At 39.3% G+C, this 17,236-nt stretch overlaps 1 protein-coding gene and 1 long non-coding RNA gene across 2 annotated transcripts; one reads left to right on the top strand and one right to left on the bottom strand.

Annotated features, from left to right (window-relative positions):
• Positions 1-189: 189 nt before the first annotated feature.
• LOC117948938 lies at positions 190-1,755 on the bottom strand. Its single transcript, XR_004657599.1, has 3 exons — positions 1,637-1,755; positions 378-455; positions 190-262 (listed from the first exon to the last, which is right to left on the bottom strand). It is a non-coding gene; the product is annotated as an uncharacterized LOC117948938 (long non-coding RNA).
• stra6 (signaling receptor and transporter of retinol STRA6) lies at positions 990-16,884 on the top strand. Its single transcript, XM_034878910.1, has 18 exons — positions 990-1,221; positions 4,082-4,497; positions 5,531-5,597; positions 7,015-7,097; positions 8,111-8,244; positions 8,841-9,007; positions 9,774-9,899; positions 10,414-10,484; positions 11,008-11,078; positions 11,165-11,226; positions 11,442-11,604; positions 11,814-11,889; positions 12,318-12,451; positions 13,043-13,160; positions 13,432-13,533; positions 13,611-13,774; positions 14,471-14,611; positions 15,934-16,884. Exons 2-18 carry the CDS (start codon positions 4,430-4,432, stop codon positions 16,170-16,172), a joined length of 1,986 nt encoding a protein of 661 aa, XP_034734801.1. The 5' UTR covers positions 990-1,221; positions 4,082-4,429; the 3' UTR covers positions 16,173-16,884.
• Positions 16,885-17,236: the final 352 nt, after the last annotated feature.

Here is a 17,236-nt window from a genome sequence, read left to right as displayed (position 1 = left end):
GGATAGAGCCTTACTCATCTCTCTAGCCTAACCCATCTCGCTTAGGAGCCGCTGAGCACTCTCCTCCACAAAAAATGAGTTAATTATGTTATTCACAAAGGGTCTGACTTCATGAAAGAACAGAGTGAACACTTGCTGCCCTCAGTGCATCACAGAAAGTTGCAGTGGCGCCACAATGTGACTGTTGATAGAAAAAAACGTCTTGATCTGAACGTCTCACAAGCAGAGCCTCTGTGTTCAGATGAACATCATGGTTCTTGTTCTCACGGAAACAAGAGAAACACAACAAAACATGATTCCATTAATCTTGAAATAACAAACGTGCATCAAGAACTGGTCTGAAGGAAATCTCCATCACCGGGATGCACAGTGCGTACCAGAAATGAATGTCCTTGCTAATTGAACTTCACAGTCACCATGTCCGCCTCCGTCCCCTCCACTGAGATGGGACTCGTCTACATTGTGACAAAACTTCTGTAAAATGGAAATATGTGTCAGGATATACAGGAACAGTTTGTACTGTTGATGCAACTATAGCAAAACAATCCCCCCTTTGGCCTGAAATGTCAACAGAGCAGAATTTGATTTATTTAATTTTATAAAGAATGCGTCACACACGAAAAGACATTAAATCCAATAAAGTCCAGGACTTATTTCCATTGTGGTCCTCAAAAAAAGCCATCAGGTTGTTACAAAGGTCACTGAGTGAACATACCATCACAGTAAGACACAGCTAAAACAAAAACTTATTCTGTTAGCTCTATAACCTAAAATACTCATTTCCTCCACCCCCCCCCATCCCCCTCCAAAAGGCTTTCTTATGGTGTGCTTGTGATTTCATTAATCAGTATATTGCAAAATGCCAGCACTCTTAGTCTTTGACTTGACTTGACCACATTAGTTACCTCTGCATGTTTCATGCAACAACTTTTCCTCAGTTTGCATGCAGCGGCAAGTTTATGATGTTCTCACCACAACAAAAAGGTAGAGAACAGGGTCAAAGTCCCAACCACACAATGCATGTGAGGTGTCCAGAGGAAAGAAAGGCTGTTCTTGAGATAGTTACTTTCTTAATGTTATTATTAAAATCCCCTAAGGTTGGTGTATAGTGGAACGCAGTCTTGTATTGTCAGAACTATCTTCACAGCAGTATGGACTAAGTGGAAAGTGATTACAAGTCAAATCATTTGAAGTTCTCCAAACCAAGAGAGGTCACCCGAGGTAAGATTGTTATTTCAAACTGTAGTGCATGTTGTAAGCTAGGCTGAAGTGTGGACATGTTTAGGGGGAATTTAAGTCTTTAAAATGGCCAGGTAGTGTCCAAAATGCAGCCTATTTAAAGTGTGCACTGTTTGTTTTTGGCGCTTAATAAAACTAGCTTCTGGTGCCAGCAGTCCTGCTTTGGCATTAATCCAACTTCCACGCCCACCTAGCACTGCATGCACCTGCAGGCGGTCGTTAAGTAGCCTAGCATCTCAACCGATTAGCCTGTGATATTAAATAAACTCAAAATAAAACAGCCGGTCAATGTGTTGGTTGAATATATGCGTTTAAGACTTAAACTTTAAGTTCTCGTGTATGTCGCAGATAGTACAGGAGGCTTACGGGAAACAGAGGCACAGGTGACTAAAGTTACCTGCCGTGGCTCTCGGACGGGAAGTCTCTTTGTTGTCAGCAGATCAAGCTCAACTTCAAAGGCATGAAAAATGTCCGTTATGTCTGTGTGAAACAAAATCCCGTGGACCCGGCTCAGCTGCCCCCAACAGAAAACAGAGAAGCGTATGCAGGAAAGCGGGACAACAATATGTCTTCTTCTTTGCTGTAATGTTGTTTAGCTAAATAAAATGGGGGTGGGCTAAGAACTTTTAAAGGTAGAGTCAGACATTTTTTAAATCCGTGCATTTATTTTTGTATTGCATTAACGTCTTTTTAAAGCTCTGGAAGTGTTTGTTAAGTGAGTCTTTTTCACATTATTTGTCGATGCTTGACTTGTCACCATTGATGTTTTTGCTGTTAAGATTGCTAAAAATGGATTTGTAATCAGTAATTCAATTATGTATGCTTAATATATTTCCAACTTAATGGCTTTTGAGCCAACTTACTAAACCTGATGCAAAGTGAACTGTCTGGCTCAATCAAATTGTGCCTCTCTGTGATGTAATTATAACTGTTCAAAGCATTCTTTGTTCAGTGACCCCTTTATTTGCTGGGCTGCTGTTTCTTCAGGAGCGCATTTGATTTGGTGGATTTACAATGCTTGAAAAACCCTGTTTTCTCAGGAGTGTTGGAGGGAAGTTTTGTTGCTTTTTAAAGTTGTGTGACTGTAATCCCGGCATAATGAGTGTATGTTGACATGGACGCAGTGTTGCAAAACTGACTTAGTCTCAGCCTGCAACTGAATGCAGGAATAGATCTCTGCAAATACATTGCACAAGATCTGTACAACCTTTTGTGTATACAGACGTGCACGTAAACATAGCAATGTGAGTGCATTTACTAATGCCATATTCAACTTGTTGAAAGAAAATAATTTGAACTAGGGTGTTGCCATGACCCTTGACCTCAGACTGTCTTTATAGCACTCACATGCTTGTGCTTTACTTACATTGGAAACACTTTGTGATCATTTTCCCTCTTTTTATACTGTTGCTGCTGTCATTCATTCTCTTCATAGGAAACACTTGCAGCCCAAATCGGCCGAGATGTAACAGAAAATAACCCAGGAAAAAGACAAGTATTTTGTTTGTGAACCCCCTGTGCTGCTAGGATTTAATATGTAACAGAGATTTGTCATGACTCAGGAGTCAGGCCACTACTGAGGATGCCAAGATCCAACCTGGTGGCATGAGATGAGCCAGATCACATTGCTATGAAATATAAGACAAGTAAACAAACTGATCAAATAATCTTTAGTTTTGCAACTAGATTTTATTGAGCAATCAATCTGTAAAAAAAAAAAAAAATTACTCAATCCATTGCTATTATTTCTCAAAACCCAAAGTAGTGCAAAGCATGAAAAAGCTGCTTTATGACTTAATAATAAATAAATGATTAAAAGGAAATGTCAGCAATGCACTTTCTGTTGTTTACCTAATCACACCTAATCACTCACTGGCACAAATGTTGGTTGACTGGAAAGTAGGAGAAACACAACTTTGCTTTGACATTCAGTAGTGCAATACATATTGCTATCTTTTTTTTTAAATGAGAAAGTGATGATTTAAAGAAATGTACTGTAGTAAATTGGTCGATATTCTGAAGTATACTCTACTTTGTAAGTCCAGACAAAGGAGAGCTGTCCATGTTTATTGTGTGATATGATTTGTGCCGAAAGACACTTTTGGTCTGAAAAAAAAGCCTTGTCGAAATTCTTTCCTCAGGGCACTGTGACTGTACCCATTGTTATAACCATTTCATTCACATATCATCTACCCATATCATGTTGAAAACTTGATTTACAGCTCTATTATTGGGATCTTTATCAGTTGTTTATAGGATGATATGTTACTATTTGGAAATTACCTATTGTCACATATCCAATAAACCACGTCAATCTAGCAACATATTCAAATAACTTGATACAAGTAGAGATGAATATGCCTTTGTTAGACATCTTTATCTTAATTTATCGGATGAAGACTCAGTACTGGGTTGAATAAACCCTTCCTTGATCCTATCAAGCTGAAGGTGCAGAGTTATGAAGTGAGGGGAGGTGTACTCTGACTGGCTGACCTGAAAACATCTAATCTTTCCATCCGGCTTTATTTGGTTCCATTTGGTAACCTTTCTCAAATGGAACTGATCCGTGACTGAGGAAAACAACATGGGAATTCCCGTGTTATCAATGTGAAAATCGGCTCTGATAGGAAAGGCTCATTGCTCCCAGCTACCCACACAGTCCCATTTGGAGTTTTATAACTCCACACATCTGACCCCTTCAACCATCAGCCACAGGTCCTTTAACGTAACCCCAGAAGTAGATGTAATCCCAGTAATCCGCAGGTGGCCTTCCAGATTGCCTTCCCAGATCTCCACATTTTCCCTCCTTTCACACACTGCACCCCTCTCACTCTCTCCCCAGGATCCCAGTGTGGTGGTAGCCCTCAGCTGAAATAGGGCCTTTAGCAAGGTGGAGGCAGCACGCTGCAGCCAGGACTTGTCACATTACTCTCAGCTCCACTGTGGGACGCGGGCACCTGAATACAGGCTGTGAGGGAGAGAGTAACAAGAGTGAGAGTAAAACTAGACCAAACACCGGAAAGCAAGGACGCCTCTGCAGCAACAACCGAATCCAACTTTTGGAACTTGGGAAACACTTTTATCTCTTAAGTCAAGGAGATCCCAATTGTGTGTTGCCATAGATTGTCGTGAAAAGTACTCCAGCCTCTTTTGTAAGACTTTGGACCTGTTAAAAAAAAGAGACAGCACGATGGATAAGGCTGTACTGGACTATGAGTACCCAGACCTGGATCCTTTGCCATCCAAAATTGAAGCAGAGTAAGTACATTTTTACTGTCTTTCTAAATATGAAGATTAAAACTCTAAGACCTATACATCTGTATGGTTTTATTGTTTGTCTAAAACTCATGGGCATAAAAAAATGCAGTCTGTCCATTATTTAACATTTATTAGTAGTTCTTCAAACTTAACAATTTTGCAGTGAGATACAGATCATTGATATATTAGGTGACATTTGGCACACTACAGTGCCCGTGTGTTTCGCCTTTTTTCTGTTCAGTATACTTGTCATGTTACAGTGGAGGCCGTCTCATGTCTAGGTTTTTTTTCCAAGTAAAAATTTTGATAGTATGAAAGAAACATAAGTCCATTTTACCCAAAATAACTAGTTATTTTAAGCCACAAAAAGTAAAGCTGTAATACATGGTACCATGCAAGTTGGACATAAGACCCAAAGCTGATAAGGACAGTCTTATCATTCTTTGCTCCTGGCCGATCTCACAATGCAATAGGGCACATGCAGTATTTCCAGTTCTTTTTGGGAAGTTTCTTACACTTAAATTGCATTTCCATCTATACATTGGCAAAGATTGATTCATGAACAGTGATTAATAGAAAGAATATTAATATTTAAGAGTGGCTTCAGCTGAACGCTATGACAGAAATACTATTGAACAAGTGTCATTTTTGACACGTTGAGCTAGTAAACTGTCTGGCAGTTGTGTAAATGTGTTGAGATGTGTGTAGTGTTTTTCCAAAATAATAACGTAGAATAGCCTTCTCTGATTTTCAGAGTTGTAATAACTATCCACATGACCAGGCATTCCTAATATTCTAGTGCACAGGAACATAAGCATTGGCATTTGTTTTTTTTCCTGTCACGCTGATACCAATCCTTTTAAATGCAAATCTCTGCTGCAGGATTTCAGCCACATAGTTTCCAGCCACAAATGGGCCTGACAGTGACGTCTGAAAGGTTTAGTGAGCTGTGGGTGTGCTCAGTAACTCAAATCCTTGTGTCTTAAGTTTGATTGTTTTGCTTATGTGTGAATGTTTTGTTCCCTTTTTTTAGAATAATCACTCCATGTGACCCTACTGCTAATGACAGGCTCTACCACATATGCATCACTGCGATATCTGTAAGTCTGCTTTCCTCTTGGATTAATGTGACGCACCATTACGCTGTCCTGTCATTCGCTATCATTCATTCACTTGGTTGATAATATCACACCTCAGACATAAAGCATGTTTTATGTTTATGCCACAGAAATATGATGGTATACTTTCCTTTGATAAAATTAACCAAGGTTTGACTGTCAAAGTCAGTTCGACTGGCTGTAAGTTAGCAGGATATCTCAAAAAGTTGTGAACATTTTGTTTTTATAAAACTTGGGGAACAAAGGCCCTTAGTTCAAGGCCCAAATGAAATTTGATCCAGATCCAGGTGTGGATCAGAGGCACACTGAACAATTACGAATAGGGCTGCAACTAAAGATTATTTTCACAGACAATTAATCTGTTGAATATTTTCTGGATTAAGTGATTAGTTGTATGGTCAAAAGATTTCTCAGAAAACTGTGAAAAATGTGGATCAGTGTTTCCCAAAAGCCCAAGATGACGTCCTCGGATGTCTTGTTGTTTGTCCAAAACTCAAAGATATTCAGTTTACTGTCACAGAGGAGTGAAAAAAATAGAAAATATTCACATTTAAGAAGCTGGGATCAAAGAATTTAGATTTTTGTCTCAAAACTTACTCAAATTGACTTATCGATTATCAAAATAGTTACCGATTAATTTAATTTAAATTAATTTAAAGCTATAGTGCATAGTTTCTTTCGCCCCCTTGAGGAATTCTAAGTAATGACAACAAAACTGTTGGCGTGTCCACATGATACAAGTCTTCCATGATCGCCCACAGCCCCCACCCCCCCTACACACAGTTAGTAGCCAAGGAGGACACAGGATTAAAACACATGATGGAGTCTTCAGAAGGGGTAATTATCTTCACTCCAAAGTCATCGAACGACACAATCTTCTGAACATAGCCATACTGAGAAATACAGAGAGAGTTGTGTGGAGCTGATAGTCTTAATTAGTTTTGTGGCAACTCATTTGGCAATAGCTTGAATGTATCGGACGTTTATTAATATAAAAAATGTACGCGCCAAAGCTTTAATGCACATACTATTGCCCTGTTTTCCTAATGGTCTTTCTTGGCATTACTTTGTCTTCTTCTGGTGTGTGATCAAGGTGAATAATGATGGTAGTTGGTCCAGACTGTTCCAATTTAGAGCAAGGCAGTCTTCCCATCCTTGTGTTTCCTAAACGTGTCACAGGTCATGACAGGTCAGTGAACTCTGACTGGTTAATGGTCCTGACTGATGACAATTCATTCAGACCACATTCATGGGGGGCACTAATGAGACCACGTGGTTTGGCCTTTTGTGGCATCCACTCATTTTTAGTGTGAAGCAGGGTTAGTTCTGAACCCTGGGGGAACCCACAGCTGCATGCTACCCTGCAGATAAGGCTAACTGATGTATCTTCTCCCTGTAGCTTGTTGTCATGCTGATCCTCGCAATCTTAGCCAGACGCACAAAGGTGGGCAACAGACAAACAGGACTCCCAGGTTTACTCAGGTGAGTCTGTATCTCATCTTCTATCTCTCCCTTCTTGAATGCCAGTAAACACCATGCTTTAATGTGAAATCAGTTATCTACTTTCTTTTATAAGACCACATTAGGAGCTTTTATCCATAAAATACCCCTTTTGAAATAATATTTCAGCCAAGTACACCCTGATCAGTGCAAAAACAGTTTTGGAAAAAAAAGAAATACCTATATACAGCGCTGTGCCATCAGTGTCAAAAACATTGTAACTGAAAAACAATTAAATGTTACATTTCAGATGTTTAACTGAAGTCATTTGTTGTTATAGTATAATTATTTTAGGAATTATGCATGACTTTGGTGATTTTGGTTGAGTGAACATTCAGCATAAGCGATTTACATGTTGTCAGAACATATACAATATGGAAACATAGTTGTTGAGAACTGTTGGTTCGTCATTTTATAATATCTGTTTGTCATTTCTTAAGTAAAGGATGACTGTTGTTTTCCAAAAGCACTAGAACACACCAGCAAGGAAAAGCTTTTAAAGCAGTGTCTACTTCAAACTTAATTATAATGGCACAAATGTTGAGGCCGCTAATTTAATCTTTCGACTGGCTGATGTACCCTCGAGCAATTAGCCCCCAAATCTGCTCCAGTGGAGCTGCTCAATGGCCAACAGATAAAACAGTTATACTGGGTAGCTTCTAGGTGTGAATATGTATAATTGTGGGTTTTTGGAGGTGGGCGCTGATTAGAGCTTTCACGCTCAGTGAACCTTCACTGGATTAATTGAGGTGGGAAACTGTGATTGATCTCAAGCAATTTTCAAGCCCCGTAGTGACATAAGTGGAAGCCAAGGGCGGCCTGGAAGGTAGAAAATCACACAAAAATATCTTTTCATTCAGTCAGTTACTTAGTTTGTAGTTTGCGGGCTGAAACTTTTTTTAATTGTGTCATTTCTGCCAAATACAGTAACTGTTTCATCCAAATGTGGGGCTGGTAACATGTGAGCTCTAAATACTTGCTGCTTGATTTCACAGTCCGGTCAACTTCCTGGACCATACGCAGCACAAGGGCCTGGCAGTGGCTGTGTTTGGAGTGCTCTTGTGCAAACTGTGGGGCCTGATCATATCGCCAAACCCCCTCCCCTTCATAACAGACACAGAGAGTAAACGTGAGGAGATCATTTTGGTTCTTCCTGCACTAGCATCAACCTATGCATTTACTTTTTACACTGACTAAAAAAATCTTTATCTGAGTAGTCACTGCCCCTCTTTTGAACAAGTGGATAAAGGAAAGGTTCGGTCAAAAGAGTAGACAGCATCAAATTTATAGACCTGAACATTTTCTTGCGTGTGTATGTGTGTGTGTGTGTGTGTGTGTGTGTGTGTGTGTGTGTGTGTGTGTGTGTGTGTGTGTTTGTGTGTTATGTAAATGGATTATTTTGTTTTCATGTGTTTCTGTTTTCAACTAAGCTTTCCAAGAAGCTCTTTTTTCTAACATAAACTCACAAACAAATGTCTGTAAGGAGTCGGTTCCCTGCTACTACACAATCTCCAAACAGTAAAAAGTTCAGCATATAGAGAATATAGTGGCATTACAGCAGACTTAGATCTTAAACCATGCATAGGAATATTTCTTTTGTGGTAGAAGCAAAGCAGAATCAATTGTCAAAGTTTGAATCTTGTGTCACTTGTTTCAGTAAATCACAAATTAGGGTATGTTGCTTTTGATGCTCCAGGTCTTCACACACTTTTGTTGTATTTGCAGAGAACTGGGTGATTCTTGGAGTCTTCTACTACCCCGTGCTATACTACCCTCTCCTGGCATGTGGTACTTTACATAATAAAGTTGGCTATGTACTTGGTAGCCTCTTGTCATGGACGCACTTTGTTGTTCTGGTCTGGCAGAAAATTGACTGTCCCAAAACACCTTTGGTAAGCAAAAATGGCATCTTACTGCTTTCATGAGACATCAATATATTCTTGAGCAAGAAAGCGATTTATATTGTCTAAATTGTCACCGAATTAACCTTCACTTTCTTTGTGCTGTTTCATCTGTCTGAGTTTTAAGGATTATTTCAAAGAGAAGTAATTTGTTCTGGTCTGGAAACCCAATAATTACCTAACAAAGCTGGTCTGTAGTAAATGTAAAAGATGTGATTTGAGCAGATGAATATCAGGCTTCTCAGATGGATTCATGGACTTGTGGTTGAAGCTTTCCACCACACTCAATCCCCAGATTTTGTGCCACATCCACATTGTTTGGGTTTTCTGTGCCATGAATGTCTAGGCCTCAAAACAATTAGTTTCACTGTCTGTTGGTCTTAATCAAGAGGCTTTGTCACAGTTAATCAGTTTAGTGTGTGTCAGTAAAAGAAAGACATCCTGGCTTTGAATGGTTTCCCTCTTCTTCTTTTAAATAGTAGTGATGGCTGTCTTTTTATCTCAACATGAGCTGGCGCACAACAAACACTGCAGGGAGCTTTTGAGCTGATCTGCATGCCTAAGCTTAACATAAAGACAACAGAATACATTTGACTAAATATTATATTTAGTATACTATTTCTTTTTATGTCCCCCTTTCTAGATTCTCCCACCGCAAACACACAAAGCCATTTGTTTGTTTTAACATGTGTCACTCCAAAACTCCCAAAACAAGTTGCTTGGTGATTAAAAGTCTTTTTTTTCCTTCCTTTTGCAGATACACAAACACTACTCTCTCTTCTCCAGCCTGCCCCAGATAGCTTGCTTAGCATTCCTTAGTTTCCAGTATCCCCTTTTTCTATTCAAGGGCTTGAAGGGCACTGAAAAGAACAATGTTACAGAGGTAAGTTTTTTTTTATCTAAGAACAGTTCCTTTTCCATGCCTGCTACAGGTTTGTTGTACAGGCTTTACTGTACTAATTATTTGGCCTGCTTACATAACAAATTTGATACAAGTGTCTGTATTGATTCGTAGTCTACGTACACGTAAGCCTGAAATATTATTAAATCGCGCTAAGGCGCACATTTTTTCTGAATCTGTGCACGTAAGGGACCTTTATAAGCCGCCTCCTAATCAAGGGGCTTATCGTGCTCATACAGTCTAGGCTGAAGGGAAAATGTGAAGTCCAACGGAGCATGCCAGTCTAATTATTTTAAGTAGATTTGACGTAACTGGTTTACATTATGTTCTTGATCATGTTATGAAAAGGTTGCCTTGTTTTTTTCACTGTGGGGTCACAATGCTGTGTTTATCTGATGCTAATTTCAGTATGGGTGTGATAATGCTGGGATGAGGCAACTGCCTCAGGTTTGACACCCTTAGTTTCCTACATGACTGCTGTTGATTTTTCTATTAGGATCTCAGCAGCAGCTACTATAAAGACTATGTGAAGAAAATGCTCAAGAAGAAGAAGCCCACCAAAATCAGGTGAGAATTGAACCCTGACATCCCTAAGACACCCAATTTGCTGCATTGTTACATTTCAGATAGTGTGGAAAAGATACTATCAGAGGAAAAAGTTTGCTGACCTGTTGTTGCCATTTGTGCAAATAACGTAATTAATCATATCTACTGGTCGAACATTTGTATTTCCTCATATAGTCAAAACAAATGGCATGTCAACGTGTCATACAGAGGTTGTTTGTGAATGAGCACCAGGAAATAATGATTTTTTTTCTTCCATTTGTAGAGAATGTTTTAATTACTACCTACACAGAAACATATTTTTAAATTTGATGTATTCAAGGATGAGGACCATTGTGGCCGGGTTGGCTCAGTTGGTAGAGCAGGTGCACATCTACATAGAGATTTATGCCTTGACGCGGAGGTCCAGGGTTTGAGAACAACCTGTGATGATTTCCTGCATTTCATTTATTCACAAATCTTTCCTAATCTTGTGGATTTATTTAACACATAGTAAATTTGTGCCTCTGTTTACCTTTTATCTCAGCACAGAGACGCCAAAGCTCCCTCAAAGAATAATTGATGCTATGAAGTCATACATTTATACACCAGAGGAAGGTAAACATGTTGTCTGTGTGATGTCTGGTCATGCCTTCAAGTGTTTTGTCTCGTTACATTTTTATAACTACTTTTCTTTTCCACAGCTTTCCGGTTTCCACTGAAGTTGGCAATATCTGGTGTTGTGTCATTTATTACCCTGTATCAGGTAAGAACCAGAGTTTTAGACTTTATGATCTAAAACAAAGGAAGTCAGTAGATTCTAAATGCTACACACTGTTTTGACCTGATACTAAGTTATTACCATCAGTGGTTGATCCAAATACAGTGCAGGCCAGTTTAATGTCTACATCTGTAAAAGCTATTGAGTTACCATTCTGGTGGAAAGAGATTTCCATTATTGAAATTGAATGCTTTTTTTAGATGGGTCTTCTACTAATCTCGTCAGTGCTGCCGCCGCTCCAGATCGCCCGTTCGGGAGTCGATGAAGACGTCGCCAACCTTTTAGCTAGCTTCAAGATTATGCTGTCTCCAGACAAACATGAAGTGGTCAGAATAGTGGTTTATTACATGTGGTGTGTAGAAGGTGAGTGAAACCAGAAAACAGCCATTAGTAATATGAGAGAGATGCAGAATATACATGTACAGTACACATTTACTAACATAGGGTTTGGGTCCTAACATTAATATGGACCTCCTCATTTGCTTGTTTCACATTTACTGTATTTGCCATGCTAACTGTACATGAATGCCCACAGTGAACAATCTGAACGTTGTGTGCTTTTTCTCCTGCAGTGTGCTATATTTCAGCGATGACCCTGTCTGGCCTGATCAACCTGGCTATGCTCATGCGCTCCATGGTTCTGCATCGGTAGGCCTTAGGAAAGAACAGTGTTACAGCTTTAGATTCCTTACTTTGTCTATTCTCATAGGTTTCCAAGAATTGTGAGCATGCTTCTCATTCTGGTGCCTTCATTATAATGTAATGGTTCACAGAGGAGTTATTATAACATAACAGAGTACTAATCATCCAGACACACATAATAGCATTCACTCTGCGTTAGCTGCCACTAGAATTGAAAATGGCTATTAAGATAAGAAATGAAATACTGGTCCATTACCATAAATTACATCGTGTTAAAATAAATGATTTTCCGTGTTGAGTATTGACTTGCACTTCGGCCGTATCCCATGCTAAATTACCTCTTTAATTAACTATGTAATTTGTAAATTTATTGATCAATCACTTTATCTTTGGCATGGTGCTGCCTTGTCTTCATTGTGTTTTTGCATCTGTAGGTCGAACCTGAAGGGGCTGTACAAAGGAGATATCTACAATGTTTACAACTGCCAGAGAAGTATCAGGGCTTCACGGCCAGCACTGGTCTGCTGGATGGGATACACCAGCTTCACTGCAGCTCACATCTGCCTTGGTACAGCTATATGTTCAACACTAATGAAAAAGAATATAGATTATCCTGTTTTCTTTTTTAAACCATATTTCCAGTTTAAATGTTTTGGATCTCTTTTGTTTTTGTGGCTGCTAAACCTTAGATTTTGTGTATCATATTGTTACTATAACATGCATACTGTACCGCAAAATGTAAAAGGTTAATGTTTGCACAATAGATAGTGGTAAAATAGTAATGGGAGATTAAAGAAATATCCTCACATAGGCCAAATAACCTCAACCAGGAATTCCATCTTAATAACACTGTCTGTTCACAACTCATTTCCTATTTGTTTGTTGGTTTGTTTGTTTGTATGAATGTATGTATTTGTGTATGTGTCACAGCAACATTAACTCAGCTATAATTAAGCTTTGTCAGGTTTATATACTATGTGGTTCATGAAAGGATTCCTCTCAAATTCTGTTTTTGAGGCTTCCAAGATTAAAAAGTTATTGCTCACTTTTCCCCAAACTGTGATATGAGAGTAAAAGCGTTTGAAGTATAGATTTGTTGGATGCTGGACAAGGTGTACGCAATGTGGCCCTGAAGCTCCGATCTCTCCCCGGCATGCAGGCATGATCGTCCAGACCTTGGTGTTCTTCATCTGCCTTCTGATCGCCGTCTTCCTCATCATCATACCTGTGCTGCACGGACAGAATCTGATTCTCTTTCAGATCCTGGGGAGCATGTGGTGGGTGTCGTCACATCTCAAATTCATCAAAATATTCCTGTTTGGGTACCTTATGAAAGCATGTTGGTCAATGTAGAATTGGGGCCGCTTTCTTACTTCTTAAGAACTTGACACGTGGAACAGTTTTCAATCAGCAAGCAACAACACGCTCCATGTATGCTGCACAATAATGGCTTTAAATCATATCTTGTTCTGTCGGTTACAAAATGTGTTATGTGCCTTATGTCTTTCTTGTATCACAGTTGTTTGATTGTTGATTTTCTCCTTTCAGGCCCTTCTGGCTGATGATTGTCTTGGCTGTGTTGATTCAAAATGTCACTGGCAGGTTTTGCTTCATCAGAAAAACAGCAGGCACACGAGACCTAGACAACAGGTGAGTCACTACATTTGTTGCTATGTTTCATGGCATTTTATGGTTTTACTGTTAAATAATGATTGCCTATCTCACAGGGGTAATCTGTTCCTGCTGACATACCTAATGTTCCCAGTCAACGTTCTGATCGGGGTGCTTCTGGCAGTGTGGCGCATGATCATCACAGCCCTGTTCAACATTGTCCACATGGGACGCATGGACATCAGTCTTCTTAACCGTAATGTAGAGGCATTTGACCCAGGTGAAATGGATATTCTGCACTTCGTACATATGGTGATCAACATGTCACTGTCTAGTATACTGACTAGGTCAAAGCATCAAGTCAAGTTCCATGTCTTATGCATTTAAAAAAAAAACTAATATGAATGATACCTTGGACCCTCTGGGGAAATTTGATGTGTTCAAATATTAAACAACAAGGTATTACTAGGGAATTCCATAGACTTCATTGCTCAATTACTGTATATTTTGCATTTTCATACATTTATTTTCTTCTTAGTCTTAGAGACACAATGTTAACATATTCATTGGTATTAACATCATGCTTTTGCCTTTGTAGATGACACTGTGTTTTTTTTTTCATTCTCTGTGTCGAGGCTTAAAGAGAAGCAATTTCCTATGAGAAATTGCACTTTTACTGATCCCACGTAGAGGCCAGAAATGTGCATCTTATCCACTTTACCCTGCTAGCAGCTCAGTGCAGCTCATATGATATCTGTATTCTGTGCAGAGCAAGGGACGGTAATTGCACACCGATCTCTGAAATGGCTGCAGATTTAAGACATCTGTTGTCAGGAAAAGCAGGTGGTTAGAAAGAAAAAAGAAAAAAAGAAGTGTGATTGTAGGGCCCATTATGTGTGATTGCCTCAAAGCCAACACGGGGTGCAGTCCTATGTGTTTATTGCTTTCCACCCCCCCACCCCCCGTCTGTCTTCAGCCTACCGCTGCTATGCTCATTATCTGAAGATTGAGGTTAGCCAGTCGCACCCTGTGATGAAGGCCTTCTGCGGGATGCTGCTGCAGTCCATGGACCAAGAGGAGAGCAATGCTGCACAGAGGTCACGGGATGCTGAAGAGGGTCTGTAGCACAAAACTCACATCATAGACTACACACTTTTCCTAAGTGCTAATAATTCAGCTCACACTGTGGTATTTATACATGTTTTTATGTTGTTTTTATGTCAGCAAATCACATTTTCTTAAACCTGTCTGAGGCATATAATCCTAAGCACTTTTAATAATGCATTTGTTATGATCTACTTTTAATTGCATTCTGCGATAGAAAATAGTCCCCAACAGTGTGTATTAATAAACATTTTCTGCTTCACTGAGTATTTACAGCAACGGGATGGTGTATATGTGTATGAATGAACTGGTCAGAAGGATCATCTCATTGTTGGTTTTGGTCTTTTCATGACAACAAGAAAAATATAGAATACCACCATCCTTATCCTTTAAAAATAAAAGGAAGATTCATATCTACATTAAATGTCAGTGTGGCATCTTCTAATTTCTCCAGAGAGGTTTACAATTCAGTTGCAGGTGACTGTTTCACATAATCAGATCATAATACTGTTGTGCACGTGCAGAAGAAATGAAAGCTTAGCAGTTCTGATTTAATATGTCAAGAGCGAATTGAGTCTCACTGTGGAATAATTTTCAGTCATGCTGCTGGTCTCAATCAAATCTGTCATAAACTAATCAGCTGTCCTTTATGGTGTGCCCACACTCGCCTGGACCCTCAGCTTCTGTCACCAAGAGACAATGTAGTCCTATAGGTTTCTAAACTTATTATTCAACCACTGTATCATTTATGTAATACACAAAATATGAACAGCTGGGCTACTTTAAGGCTGATTGCTGATCTGCATTGAGGGTATTGACTTAAACAGGAGGTGATAGTTGCCTTCACATGTGGTGACAGGAGGACATACATTATAGTATCAAATTATCAGTAAAAATGCATCAGTTGCCATTGGTTGTTATGGAATTCAACTCAACCTGGTATCTGGTCACAGCTGAGTCCAATTACACATGTGCAGTGGAGATGTTGGTTGTTTGCATCTAGAGAACAATGCATTATCAGAAATAATCTATTGTTTTACAAAGATTAGTTCTTGAGGAGCTGATTACACAGATGAGCTATGCTAATTGCCTGCTTCATATTCATGTAGCCCAAGGGGCTTTTGCTTTCAGTGTGTTAATGACATGGCCAACATGCTCCCACCATGCTTAGAGGATTAGAATATGATTGCTTTCTATTATTACTTTTTGCTGTAGTCCTGGGTGGCCTTCAAGTATTTTTGTCATTCCAGTTAAGATTTAAAAAAAAAAAAATGTAACAATAGGACTTATATATGACATACCGTCAGTGCTATCATGATGTCTGAATGTCCTCAGGGATCCAGCTGGTCGATCAGGAGAAGAAACAGCGCAGGGTTTCCAGTGCAAAGAGGGCCCGGAGACACTGGCAGCTCCTCTACACCCTGGTCAACAACCCTTCCTTGGTGGGCACCAGGAAGCACTTCCAGCGTCAGACCACAGAGAGCTTTCTGAATGGAAGCCTCAACCGCAGTGCCAAGGAGGGGAGCAAAAAGGAAGCTGCAACCAAGGAGTCAGAGGCTGCCGCTGGCAACTGAATATGAAAGTGACCGTGTTTAAGGACTGGTACAAAGTCTCTTCTGGTTTGCGACGAATTCTACAGTCATATTATTTGTCCGCACCTACTGAAATAAGTGCACTTAAATAGTTCAGCACCACATCTCAAGATATTCACTGAGCCTTCCTGTCTGGAGATTGTGCGTCCGCTTTTATGTGTGAGGGCCACTGTCTCCGGCTGATGGGAAAGCTTGTGTGGCACTGATCTCCCATCTGAACACACTAGTGTCCTTTTTAACATGTTGATGTGCTAATTTTGGGATAGCAATTGTTTGCTTTATGTTTCAACCTGTAGGTTAATCACATTTGTTTGCTGATATTTTGTTATTATCATATCTCATAATGCAGATTTGTGGTTTCCCCAAAGCATCCCTTTTTAAAGAGTGTATCAATATGTAGCACATTTCACTATTTATTAATTTACAGAATGAGCTCAGACAGGGTAATACTTTTTTTTTCTTCAATTGTACACATTTTGTGTAATTAACATTAACCTGTGGAATATGAACTACCAGACAAATGTTTTCTGTTTTACTAAGTCTCAAACCACTTGCTGCTACCAGCGTTTCTGATATTCACCAACATTACATAATTTGTGTCTGCCTTGACATATAAAATGCCCACAGTTATGTGAAAATATGAACACCTTCTGATTTTACTTCTGATTTCTTTGAAAATAAAACAGAAAATAAACTGGTCTCTCTGTTCTCCAATTATCTGGGCTAAATTATGGGATATTTCTAGGTTCATTTAAAAACATGGTGTCAAGCTGTTGTGTTGAGCGAAAGCCTGTGCAAAATGAACTGTAGCTACAGGGCCAAAAAAAAGACAAAGGGAGGCTTTGTGTTGATCATCGCTTTAAAACGCAGCAGGTTTTTTCTTTCCCTTCTGCATGAACAAATTCCAATAACCCAGAGCCAGTCTGTTTTTAAATATTTTGTTATAAAGACAGCGAACCAAACTCCAATAATAAAAAGGCATCAAATAAAGCATTCGCATCACGCATTCGAAAATGAATCGGATATAAATCTGAATCGATTCTTAA

Source organism: Etheostoma cragini, chromosome 8, assembly GCF_013103735.1.
Source record: "Etheostoma cragini isolate CJK2018 chromosome 8, CSU_Ecrag_1.0, whole genome shotgun sequence".
NCBI classification, from domain to species: Eukaryota; Metazoa; Chordata; class Actinopteri; order Perciformes; family Percidae; genus Etheostoma; species Etheostoma cragini.
Note: the sequence above shows the minus strand (reverse complement) of the source record. Positions and strands in the feature narration are given on the sequence as shown.